This window comes from Pseudoliparis swirei, chromosome 2 (assembly GCF_029220125.1).
Source record: "Pseudoliparis swirei isolate HS2019 ecotype Mariana Trench chromosome 2, NWPU_hadal_v1, whole genome shotgun sequence".
Taxonomy (NCBI): Eukaryota; Metazoa; Chordata; class Actinopteri; order Perciformes; family Liparidae; genus Pseudoliparis; species Pseudoliparis swirei.
The window spans coordinates 9,613,821-9,627,770 of NC_079389.1; the positions used below are offsets into that span (position 1 = coordinate 9,613,821).

A 13,950-nucleotide genomic window follows, 5' to 3' on the forward strand; every position below is an offset into this window, starting at 1 on the left:
AAGCATAACTGTAAAGCAGTCGGGTATTTTGTTCTGCTGAGTTGAAAATATGTAATATTATATAACCGCTGACGCTGCTTGAGAGAAGATGTACTGCGTGGATAGCTGATTGAAGACATGACTTGTAATTTAAAGTGAGTGCAGGTTGTTTCAATCCTAAATGAAACAAATACGTTTCTCCGTGCAGACATCATCGATTTATAAAGTGAAGAGTATTCCGTTTATGGTAAGTGAGGTAACAGAACACGCATATGCTGCTCCTTCCGTCACTGCAGCCAACAAAACAAAATTGACTCGAAGTAAATCCTCTGCAATACTATTTGTAAATCAAATATGGAGCAGATTATTGCCACATTTTCACATTCAGAATACAGATATAGATAATGATTGATAGGCCCTGAATGAGTGTGAATACGGAGGCTCGATACACTTCAATATTCCATACATACAGGTACAAAGTAAAGTAACCTGCCTAAAACATTATGATTCACAAGATGCACAACAACTCGTCTTCGGGTAAATTCAAAATTAACTTTATTTACAAATGTATGCATCTTTGTATGTTGCGTCCATTTTACAAAACATGTGCCCATGTGCGTAAAAAGATGTCTATATAGTTTAATTCGTTTTCTTACAAATAATGCTTTTTATTTGACGATCCATTGAATCCGAAAGAATACTTAATAAATTATGTATTTAAAAATAGAGCAGGAAAGCAAAAGTAATTTTGATTTGAGGTGTAATTGTGCAGGAGCCGTTTGAATACAAAACCTGGTCTGACAACAACAATCCACTATTACATTAATACAGATATAAAGCACTTTGAATCAACGACATCAGAATGTTTCATATCAACAAATGATGTTTTTTGCACTCGAAGTAAACACCTTCTTGCACTAAACTATTTTTACTTTGAATGCGGCCATATAGAACAAAAACAACGTTACTTTTCTCATTTAAGCAGATTTACAATTAGTTGCAGGGGAACTCGGGCATTTAATTTAATAACAACAAGTAGGAAACAGCCATGCAATCACAATATATCTCGTAACACAGACTTGTTAATCTTTTATCTGTCCGTAAACATGAACTTGACCGTTTGCTTCCACATTAGACCCCCACCACACGAACAGACCAGCATACAAAATACACAAACACAGACCAATATGTGTAAATATCTACACGGGTTTTGTCGTTTTTATATCATTTTGAGCGGGATGAGAAACAATTTAAAGGTTAATCATGATCTGCAGCTTCAAGCCAATCAGGAGCCAGGGCCTACTGCGCATTTGGACAATCTCAATATCTCAAACGAACAATTGAGTAGAATCAATTCTATTTTAGTCGCATTCTATTGATATCACTTAACTTGGGACTAGATACAGTTGCAGTTTATAATGTGACAGGAATTTCCTTCTTCTTTTTTTTTTACATATCTATAAATACAAGTCCATGTCACAAACCGAAAGGTGTGTGCACATGAGATGTGCTGCAACATTCATAATACAACACTGCGAGTCATGATCAAGTCCAAAGGTCATCAGTACGCAGAGAAAGCGTGCTCGCGCATCATCAGTCGTTTCTTCTTCATCCTTCGGTTCTGAAACCATATTTTCACTTGTTGGTCGCTCAGGTCCAGTCTTTCTGACAACTCTTTCCGTTTCTGTCTGTTGATGAATTCATTCATCATGAATTCATTCTCAAGTTCAGCCAGCTGTAGCTTTGTGTAAGGTTTTCTCTTCTTCCTGGTTCTCACTTGTGACGAACACCATGGGGCAGCTGCAGGGAGCAGAGGTAGAAACAAGTTTTATACTTTAATGAACACCAACCTCAGGAGCAGGGTATGAACTGCTCCCAATGGCACTATACCTAACGGGGGAAAAAATGGTTAAACACATTAAATAATACAGAGCTCGCCTCCTGTACATATAGAAAAATATGGTTAATAAAAGAATACCAGACACAGCAGCCTATATAAAGATATTTGAATAATAATCAGATCACAGGAGATATATGCTGACCATTACAATTCTATAATGTCAGGGACCAACCTATGCTATCGCCAATTGAATATTCTTCATGATGTGCCAGGATCACAACACACAGAAGGCAGAATATAAGACAACGACGTGAAGCACAGATCTACTATAGTTCATATACTGTGTGTTATCACAATTAAATAGAAATATACAACCGGGTACTTAACCTTCTGCGAAAGACGTCCTGGAGCATGTGTGACTAGATGATGGGTGAATGGGATTCTGCTCCGGTTTGGTGTCGTTCACATTCAGCGGATTCACTGAATCCGGATCAAGCCGGGCCGCGGAACTGTGAGACCGACTGTCCAGGTCTGAGTAGCCGCGGTCACTGGTGGCCCCGTGCTCCGCGGCGTACACCTCATCTCGCCTGGCAGACTCCTCGGTCTTGTGGTTGGTGACCTGGAAGCATCGGGCCGACTCCTCCAGATGCGCCTTGGCGTGGCCGCTGGAAGAGTTCGTATTTAGAGACACCGGGTTGGACAGAAACGGCGGACAGTAGCCGCCGAAGGCGCGACCCTGAGGTGGTACTGCTGGTCCAGACGTGCACGCACTTGAGGAAGTCCATGGGAGCGTGCACACATCTCTCCTATTGTAAGGGAGCTGGTGCAGCCCGGGTATGTGGGCTCCATTACCCCGCAAGTTGGAGAAATACAGCGACTCAGGGGAAGTAAAATTCAGCAGAGAACCAACATAGCCGGGATTTAAAGAATTCCGCTCACACATTTCCGTGGAGCTTCCCTCAGACGCTTCTCGCAAGGCTCTTAGCAACTCCTGAAGAATAACGGGTAGGTAATTGTTGATTTGTTAATACAACGTCACGTGATATGCACACTGTGTTGTTCCGCCCCACCCTTGCTCCCAGAACTGCAAAGCAAAAATACTCCATGAGGATATCTTTTGGTACTGAGTGGGTGGGGGGATGAAGTCCGATTTCGCATCATATAGTCGAGAATATCACAAGAATGTTCGGCTTATAACATATAAAGTGTCAGAGGCTCTTATTTCAAAAGAGCCACTTTGTGCTGAGATTAAGAACTCTGTGCTGACCCATATGGCACAAGGGTACATGCAGGGTAATAAACGCACTACGGGATACCCGAGACCACGCACAGCCGCATATGAAATGTACTCTCAGTGCACAATTATTGAAACTGAATACTTTTGGGATGAAGGGTATACAAAATGTGCTCTTGCATTGACATAAAGCAGTCAATCAAAGCACAGTGCAGACGGGGAAACATATTCATGAACAGATAATACAAGTCCCTTTTCTCCGCATGCAATCTCAACATAGCATTGTGTTATTATGTTATATTACATGTTAGCCTTGGATGTGATGCTGTGGTCACTCCATTGTAAACAATGTCGCATTCATTCGCGATGCTGTGTTGTTATATGGACTGAAAACAACGTGTGAAACATCTGGAAATATATACACATCTTGAAAATTCACATCGGCTTTTACAGAAACTCGATTTAATTTTAAAACATTTGTCTGCGTTTTTCACCAGAGGTACAGGCTCCCTAATGTTCTCCATATTTGCAAAAAATTAACTGCAATTAGTCTTCTTGAGCAGTTTAGGTTGATAGTGTATGTCTTCAAATATAACTTTAGTGGCTTTTCCCCCTGAGTGAACAAAATGAACATTACAATCGTCATCTCTGTAAAAAAAAAAGCTTCTTCGTGGCCCCCCTATTATACAATTACGACCTCTAGTCCAATGTTAGCACGCGAAAATAAGCCTAAACAATTATAGTATCTCCTTGCAAAAATGATTACACTATTGTTTACAATTAAAACATACATTTTAAATGTCAAATACTGCGTAAATGTATAGTATTCAAGTCCAAGTGCATTTCGCTTTAGTATTTATAGTGTACTATCACATATATGTGCTGCTCGAAATACATATAAAGGGTCCTCTGAATGTAACGTGCACCATGATACACTGTATACTTGTTTGATTTATAATCGCCACTATTATTTATTATCGACATATAATAATAACCTATCGGAAGACATATAAGGCCTCCATTAGTTATTATGATTACAAGTTACTATTTGTGTTACCAGTGGAGATCTTTTTTTCTGTATAGTATAGAGACGATGGATTAGGTAAAATGTGTGTATGTAGGTGTGTGTGTGTGTGTGTGTGTGTGTGTGTGTGTGTGTGTGTGTGTGTGTGTGTGTGTGTGTGTGTGTGTGTGTGTATTGGGGGTGGGGAGTTAAAAAGTAGACCCACACTAAAGACTTGCAGCAGTTGTTTTTTCTTTACAAAGGATCCCACAGTGAGGGAAAGTGCGTCTGGATGATTGTTTTGACGATGAAGATACTATTCCTATAACTACACCGTGTCCGGTCAAACTGGCTAATTGTAGCTGTTAGCTTTAGAGTTCATTATTTCACATACATTCACTGAGATTGAAAATACAGGCAACTTTCTCACAATGACTACTGGGTGAAGTAATGGCGGCTGTAATCCAATAGATGGCGGTACATGTTCGTATTTGGCCTTCATCCTGCCATGCTGTCTTTGCACTTTTCATTGTTTGTCAGTTGCTTAATTCTGCAATTAAACATCATCACTGTCAGTCATCGCTGGAGTAATTAATATTTACTGCTCGACTGAGGGACCATAAGCAATGTGTGCCTTTATTAACATCACAAGGTAGGGAAAGTGAAAACATAAACCTGGATGTGTCGCAAGTCTTTGTTCCCTGTTAGTTTTTTGTAATTCTATGTTACCAGTGTTTTTAAATCGAGAACAAAGAAGACATACCAGTTGGAAAAATATGTCTAATGGCGAAACCTATGCATTAAAAAACGACTTAAAGTTATAATGTCTAAACATATGGACACAATGCTACAAACAAATATTAACAAAGATAACGATATAACAACACTGACTGAATGCTTGTGTTTTTTAGGCTGTTTAAATAGATAGTTGTTAGTTGTGTCCATCACATTGTAAGCTATATTCCAAAGTTGAGTATACTCAATTTTGGAATATAGCTATAGGTGTGTGTACGTGTGTTTTCAACTTGCAGGCCTAAATCTCCCGTTAAAATAAATGTACATGTTATTGACCCCACATTGGGGAAATCCTTCTCTGTATTGGACCTATCCTTATAGGAGCAGAGTGCTGCAGTGAAGCGCCGGGGAGCAACTGGGGGTTCAGTGTCTTGCTCAAGGACACTTCGATATGCAAACCAGGAAAAAATGTCTAAATCGTATTTGCCCTCATTAAGAAAAAAGCAGTGAGAAGTTAGAATTAAAAGAATATTGTATTTATCGCAAAATAACAAACCAATTCCAACTGAAAGGAAATAAATATGCAATCGTTTCATCTTTAACTTGCTATACCGCACCGGCACAGTTTCACTTTAATCCGTTTGGCTTTGCGACACATTTCGCCCAACACGTGGAGTTATATCACAAACTGCGCAGAGCTGCTCAGCGCAAAGCGGGCGTCAAATTGTCTCTTTTAAATTCAGAATTCACCAATGAGTAGTTGGGACTTTCAGGCTTGACGGTTTCCTCTATTAAAGTTCGGCCGACCGTCAGAGAAAGTAAGATGACATCCGACAAATACAAAACAAGGAGCAGCTTTATTGTTGTTTACTGCTCTCTGTCCTTCATGTTTCGGGTGCCGCAGGAGCTACGTCGGCCGGTTTTCAGGCCCTTAAGGAAGCTGTCTGCTGTCTATTGTCCTTGGTAATAAACTTGCGGCTTCCCTCGTTCAAGTTCTTTGGGCTGAGCAATGTTGCCTTGAATCTTCCTTGTGTTGATATAAATAGCGTTAAGAGAAATTCCGCGTAATATACCTGAGAGGGAACTCCACACGAACAAAGTACACAAAGGTTTTCTAAGTATTTTCTAGTTCTGTCATATTAACAGAAGCTCCAGGCTGCAGAAGTTTTGCAGGTCCACGTGTGGAATATGTTTACGTTTAATATGTTCATCTGCAGCTGAACATCTGGGCCCTCTCAAAAACAATGTCCACCCAACCATCAAAAACCTCGGTATTCATTTTGACCAGGCAATGCTGCTGGATAAACACGTCAAGACTCTGAGTCGCAATTGCTTTTTCCACCTGCGAAACATCGCGAAATTGCGTTCCATCATCGCCCACTCTGAGATGGAAATGGCTATACATGCCTTTGTATCCTCCAGACTGGATTATTGCAACTCACTTTTCACCTGTCTAAACCAGGCATCCATAAACCGCCTCCAACTGGTTCAAAATGCAGCTGCCAGATTACTCACCAGGTCAAAGAAATCGTGTCACATTACCCCTATACTGGCTGCCCTACACTGGTTACCAATCCAGTATAGGATCCAGTACAAAGTGCTTCTCTTTACCTTTAAGTCCATACACGGCCTCGCCCCCAGTTATATACATGACCTCATCATACAGCACACCCCCAGCCGGTCCTTACGGTCAGCTGACCAGGGGCTCCTGGCAGTGCCACGCACACGATTAAAAACAAAGGGCGATCGGTCCTTTGCTGCAGTCGCCCCACGCCTGTGGAACACACTTCCGCAGGTGTTGAGAGCAGCTCAGTCCGAAAAAAGCTTCAGAAATCAGCTAAAAACACATCTCTACAAACAGGCATTTCTGGGTTAGGTTTCTATGTGTTATCGGTTTTCTGCTCTCTATGTTTAATTTATTGTTTGTTGGTTTCTTCTACTGCGTTTGTGACTGCTCAAAAGTCTTGTGTACTGGAGGTAATGCACCCGCAATTTGTGATGTAGCACTGGCTTCAGCACCTTGCTGCTTTGTTTATGATGTTGTACTGTTTTTACTGTTTTTATTGTTTTTATTGTAAAGCACTCTGTGTATTCGTACTGCGAAGGGCGCTATATAAATAAACTTTTACTTACTTACTTACTTACCTATTTCTGGACTATATTAAGCAGTTTTTTGAAAAGTCGAAAGGGGGGGGGGAAGTTGTTTGGTTGAGGATAAAGCTGATAAACAAATGGTGTTAAGAAACTCTATAATTTCCTAAATAAAATGAACATTTGGTGGTTATATTTTATCTGGAGAAACGTGAACGTGCAGGCATATGAATTAAATCCACGATTTGTAGTTTCCAACCGGCCTAATGAGGTCATCTTTCAAAGTAAATATTCGAGATAACATTTGGGACACATTTAAAATAAATACCCTGAGCGACTTATGCACGTGATGGAAAATGTTGGTAAAACAGCCAAAATGTAGAAAACAAATTGAAACCAACATGTTGAGCAGCACCAACGTGGCCTCCGATCAAATACATAGTGGGCAAGGTCATGTTTAACAAATAACCACAACAACCCATCAATGTGGTAACAAGAGTTATGATAAAGTACCAATAAATTAATAAACTATTGTAGAGCAAGTAAACATCAGTTTGAATCAAAGAATGCGTTATGTGAATACTACAATAACCTAGAATATGTTGACTTTAATAGTGATATATTATAATAAACTCTTTAAAACGGACTGCTGCTGAGTGACAAGAAGCTAACACACTCCTTCTATATTGATCATCTGCACAGTTATTTTCTCTGAAAGTTCATTCTACTCATATTAGTCACTTTTGATGCAATATTATAGCAATACGTGATTTGACATTAATTTGTGCTCAGCGATAGGTTCACCATCAGAGTTTTTACTCTTTAGTTTCATAAAGATACAACTGAGAAACTGACCAAAGGTATTTTAAAGATAAAGACAAACATGAATGTTTTAACAAAGTGTAATAACTTTTAGGCTCATATATCATACGTTTATATTGAGCAAACAGCATCTTGCTATTGACAGAATAATGCTATTCAATCGATGCGCTGCCTAATGCTTCTGATTTGACTCAATGACGTGTAGCAATCTGTAAATAAATGTGTTTTGTGTGATTTACACATGTTTATGTCTTAACGTTTGAGATGAAATGGGACTTTCTGAGGTCAGCAGTTAGTTTGGTCCCTGCTCTGTTATTTGGTTTGTTTGCATTAACAACAAGTCGCCCCAAGATGGCGCTCTCACTTAAGGAAACAACGGTGAAGGCACAGATGGACAGACAGAGCAGAACGCAACAGCTTCATCCAGCATCCACTGAAACACGCAGCTAAAGAGTTGGTGTGCGTGCGTGCGTGTGCGTGCGTGCGAGTCTACGCGTGTGTGTGTGTGTGTGTGTGTGTGGGGGGGGGTACTCTTTTATACAGACTTAAAAGAGGGAGAGAAATATGCTTTACCCTAATTACCAAAATAAATGCATAAAAAGCAGTGTGCCAATGCAATCAGTTCTAAATGCTGATTGGTCCAAGCTCTCGTATTATTTGTTTCTCAACAATGGCAGTCCTCTTTTTTAGGGAATTGGAACTAAAATATGTAACATGTGATGTGCTCCCACTTCAACAAGATGGAAACAACTTCACATGTGACATCATTATACATTAAATGTATTATATATGCATCCTGTAATGTGTGGGACGGGTTTCATGACACAGACCAGTGCCTAATAAAAAAGTTGTGTACGATGAATGCAAAACATGCAATCTTCAACTATACTGTGTATTTATAACAGTAGCACATTTACTTACTGCGTGGAACCACAGTCCATGATAGACATACTGTAAAAGGCATATTGGGTTTCATAGTTATTTGAGTTATGGTGCTTAATTGAGTGATCTTCATATTTACAATATAATGTCCTCTAAACTAATTTATTGATTATTGTTTGGACTATATTAGCAATTAACAGTGTCCTTTGTTAAAGACTATAACTCCAGAAGGATGTAGCAAACACAAAATGGTTACTTCAAAGTGAACAGAAAAAAATCAAAGAACCATCGACGAATGTCAACAATAATCTGCCTCCTCTGCGTGTTTGACTGAAGTGGCTAACAGGTTTAACTATGGTAAGCATCACACCTGAATTTCCCGGTAGGCTACTATAGTAAAAAAAATATTGTATGTGTGTGATGGCTTCTATAAATCTGCAATCTATTAACGGATATTAAACAACATCTCTATTTCGATAGGATTAAGCCGATGTAATGTGTTTTCTCTTCATGGTTTCGAGAGCTGATAAGTGAAGGGCCAGTTCATTGAGTCGCAGCTCTGTTTTTAAGCAATGATTAAGTTTCTGCTGATCCTTTCTGGGCAAAACATGCACTGCATCACATTTGTATGATCTGCCAAGCAGTTTCAGTTCATGTCAATGTCTGCCCAAGATCACTTTGTCATGTTATCCTTGTAGATTTGTGCAAAATGGTCACCATTAGCATATGTTCATCCGTGAGGCCAAGTGCACCCGTGTGCCAAATTTGAAGAAATTCTCTGGAACGCACTTTTAGGTGCAGGGAACCTGCTTTTTTCAACTTCCTGTATGACCCACGTAGTATAATAACACACGTTGACAGCTACGAACTCCTTGTTTGACGCATCAAATGATAATTTAAGAGAAAGTACCACAGATTATGCATCAAGAGTCAAATATATGAAATATACTTCTGGCTGATGTGTATATTAATTTTGCATTGCTGCAGTTATTAATGGAAAAAGATTGCTCACATTTGCCGTAATGTTTGGATTTGTAATAACAATATTGTACACTTTTATTGACCCATCCTGAGTTATTAAGGTGCAGTGAGCTGCAGTGAAGGCCCGGGGAGTGACTGGGGGTTCAGTGTCTTGCTCAAGGACACTTCAACATGCAACTATGAGGAGAGCGGGGACCGAACCCGAGTACCTTGTGGTAAAGGAGATGAGCTACAGCCGAACAAAATTTGAGTTTGGGTGGAGTTATTTATGTTACTAAAATGGACTAAAGTTCAAGAGGTCAACAGATTAAAACAACTTCTACACAATGCAATCCTGTAATTTACAAAAATAAAAGCATGGTGACAGATTTCTGAAACTCTAGCCAGTTTTAAACCGCTGCAGTCAATTGATGAATTGAGGCAACGTTTCGACATTGAAACATTTAAAAAACCAAGGTTTACATTTTTGGAAATCCGAATATGATTCACAATATTGTTGATCGGGCAGATATTTACATCGTCAAAAACCTGCAGCATTTGAACATTCTCATTCAGCGGTTTAAACTCATCATTTAATTTCCACAAATAATGTTGAAGAATGTCAGCACATGAATTGGTTGTTTTGCTTCCTGAAATACATTTAAGGTGTCCCAGGCTGGAGGTATGCCTTCAGGGAGGTATGGTTAGGGACCTAAATGTACCCAGAGAGGGAGCCAACGTGTGCCTTAAGGTGCAGTTCCTCTAATGACCACTAGACGCTGCATCCTACACCACTGACTGCATGGAGGTGGCAGAGAAATCTCTCCAACTTCTCATTGGAAACACAGTCAAGGTAGTCCCACATCTTCTAAGAGGTCTTTATCATAGATAACATGTTGACATGTCCCAGTAAAGAAAGGAAAGTAAATAATATAAATGAATGATGGCTGAATTCCATTTCGTTGCTTCAGTTTCAGCTGCTACTGAGGCAGTTGAATCAAACAATGCACGGCATCTAATGGTATCAGTACCACCTTCATATCTTCTGAGCTCTTTGAAATCTTTATGTTAAAAGACACTGCACACCCTTGGTATACACAGTTGATTTTAATCATTTGGCTGATAATAGGTTAAGCTGTTAGGGACAACTTCACTCTGTATACAGGTGGATGCCACTCCCATCATCAATCGCCCCCGTTTCACCTGAGCAGAGATTGAATCGACAGAATAATTGAAAATGCACGAGTGCAGGGCCCTTTAAGCTTATGTGTTCAGGGATTTTTGCTCGATCGACACCTATTTCAGCCCAACAAATTCAGCCATGGTGGCTGCTGACTTGTCCCACTTCAGCCTTAACACAGTCCTTCCTGTTTGTCCACTTGGATTTGGATTCTGGTCTTATGATTCATCTACATCATAACTGCTGCTATACTGTGTTCAATATGTGGTTAGCCTATTTCTCATTTCTGCTTTATATTGTTTTGCATGGGAAAATACACTAAGCAGTGGATATTATGGCATTTATTGCTACATTATAGTATTTACATTTACTTTGCTTTGAATGAAGCTGATTTGGTTGCTATTCTTGTAACTTTGGCATATTTCTGAAGCCGTCCTTTCAGGTTAAGAACATTGTGTCAAAAGACTGCAGTTAAGAATCAGCCTGCTGGCTAACAGTCACTTATGAAAATGATAATTAATGTGCATAGTCAATATTAATCAATAAACTACATGTATGACCATCCTTTATGGTTTGCTGAACCTGTCTGGTGTGTTTCATATTAGTTTTTACAAATGTCAGTAAAGAATAATTGTATTTTTTATGAATAGGGAACAGTGTTCATTTTCAATTAGAGTTAATCATTAGGAGTATTTAACACATGACTTTCGAGACCATTAATTTAATTTAGCCTCATGCTTATTTCATGACAGAATAGCACATTATAATTGTTTTACCTTAATTCTCAGGATTGTGTTGATGTGTAACATTTGCACACTGGTGGATCCACAGTAAACTGTATATTAAGCTAACTGAAGTGAGCATCTGAAAATGATCTACTAAAATGCTGTGGAACCCTGCGACCTGCTCGATTTAAAGTTGACTTTCACATTCAAACTTTAGATTCATATCTTTGGACCAAGAATATCCTGAACATAGGTGTATCGGCAAGGATGCATTCAGAGTGTGCTGCTGTTCATCAATGCACACGTCAACTGAAGAGCATGAGAACCAGCCTCTAAAGACGAGCTTAAAAGAAACTTAAAGTCTACACATTTAAAACTTTATGTCCAAGAATATGTGGCGCAGATGTTTTGGGGAAAGACCTTCTCGAAAATGCGATGTATAAATATGCACTCAGTTTTTTTAAAGAAAATTGCAATGTTGAAAAGTGAATATTTAATAGCTTGAGGAACAATCAAAGCTGGTATGAGAGAAAGAAATAAGGAGATTATAGTGGCATTTGGTCTATTACGCTCTAAAATATAACTTAAATAAGGTTGAGAGAAAATTCCAAAGATCAATTTCAAACTCTTCATATAAAGATTTTTCAGCTGCATAACATGTATGCAAATGACCTAATTATATGAAATGTAAATTCCCAAAGCTCTTAGGAGATTGCAAACACCAGTGTCTTCATTGAGTACAAAGCAGTTTTTCATTAAAATATGAAATAAAATATTGTGTTCACTAATGAAGTGATGGGTTCATTTAACTAAATGTAATGTATTAATTGGTCTTATCCTGTAAGTAAAAGACGATTGTTCTAAAATTGTAAACATGATTTTGCACAAATGCAGATTTTTGAACATATGATTAAGTGGACATATAGTTTTTTAATTATCCAGAAGTTGATATTGAAATTCTAGCTGTAATTGGTTCTTATCCTGAAGCCTAATATGTGTTAGTATTTAGTGTTGTATTCTGCCTTATCAGAAAGGTCAGCCATACTTTGTTCTGAACTTAATCCCATTACACCATATTACAAAAATAAGACACAACGTATGAGTGAGGTTAACAATGTGGCTCTTTGGCTCTTCTCACAAACTATTTATATTATCTATAAATTGTCTTATACACTCATATTTTTTGTTAATGCTGCCAGAGTGCTCAGCAGAGACACAAGTCAGGGTATCAGGTAAACTCCTACACTATATGGTAAACTAGCCCTCAGTTCCCATGCAGTCACCGCCTCATATCAATGACGGCAATTCACATTAAAACCTGCAAGAGGCGCCAGAGGACACACAGAGGATGATCCGAAGCCCTGGGCAATTTCACATCGAGAACTATAGGAGTCCATGCATGGGTGTTATGTCTTTCTTCGAGTCTCCGGTAGAAGTTTATATGATGCACATATGTGGCAGTTATTTTCCTGTAAATACATAGACAACAATGCACAGTAAAGGTTTTGACTGGGAGGAAATTACTTCAAACCGATAAGAGATTCTGTTAAGAACGTTAAATATGAAGTATACGCTTTTAAATCCTTGTAATTCGTTTAGATTCAACTTCAGGGGAAATGGAAATAAACAAAGAAAATGTAAATAATAATCTGTAACGAAATGTAATTTAAACTAACAGTGACTATTGATTGTTAAATTATTATTTTTTTAAAGAAAATTGCACGTGTTTTTAAGCCAGCTAACAGTAAAGATACTACATGCATAATATACAGCGTGTGCTGTTGTCGGTACTAATGCAACCATTATCACCACATCAAAATATGTCTTTGACGAACTGTGTGAAAAAACTGGAAAAATATTAAATGTGCGAAAAAAATGTAATACCAAAAAAAAGATGTCTTAAAAAAACAATACTCTTAATCTCTCAACACAGTTTCGTGTTAATCCTAATGCACTTCATATTCGGATTAAAGTCGCAGACTATTGTAAAAACAAAAAGATAAAAGAATTAAGGAGCATAAATAAAAAATAACAACTATTGGAGAGGGGGAGGGTGAAAAGAGAGGAGGGAAACAATAGAGAATCAAAGCATAATGATATTTCGAAATGAAGAGGGAAATGTTGCACCGCTCATTTTATTAATCAGACTGTCAATTTCACCCAAGAGGCCAAACCCCAGAGCAATCTAAAACAGACTCAGAGATCAACCCAGGGACACGCACCTCGCTCCTCGCTCCTCACTCCTCTCTTCCTCTGCACTTGGATATTATTCGTCTGACCGAAGGCCGCCTCCATCATCAAGAGACAGCCCTCTCCTATTTATTTGCTTATAAACCTGTTACAATAAATGATCATTGGAGCGACGTCAGCCGAGCATTTTAACAACGAAGAGCAACCACTTTTGATGAATGACATTTCGCTGCTGTGAGGAGGATGCTCGGCTCGTTTTGAGCAGTCGCTCGTCGATTGCATTCAGATTCTTTTCATTTTTCGCGTCTT

General features: G+C 38.8%; 1 protein-coding gene across 1 annotated transcript; it reads right to left on the minus strand.

Annotated features, from left to right (window-relative positions):
* Positions 1-517: 517 nt before the first annotated feature.
* Positions 518-2,778, minus strand: hoxd12a (homeobox D12a). The gene is made up of 2 exons (XM_056435616.1): positions 2,207-2,778; positions 518-1,779 (listed from the first exon to the last, which is right to left on the minus strand). The coding sequence occupies exons 1-2, from the start codon at positions 2,760-2,762 to the stop codon at positions 1,541-1,543; spliced, it is 795 nt and encodes a 264-aa protein (XP_056291591.1). The 5' UTR covers positions 2,763-2,778; the 3' UTR covers positions 518-1,540.
* Positions 2,779-13,950: the final 11,172 nt, after the last annotated feature.

What these genes read in the sequence shown, in the direction of transcription:
- hoxd12a (XM_056435616.1), bottom strand. Translation starts at nt 2,762, where the DNA reads ATGTGTGAGCGGAATTCTTTAAATCCCGGCTATGTTGGTTCTCTGCTG. An exon ending in CAGGACGTCTTTCGCAGAAG is followed by an intron (nt 1,780 to 2,206) that starts GTTAAGTACCCG and finishes TGCTCCCTGCAG; the next exon opens with CTGCCCCATGGTGTTCGTCA.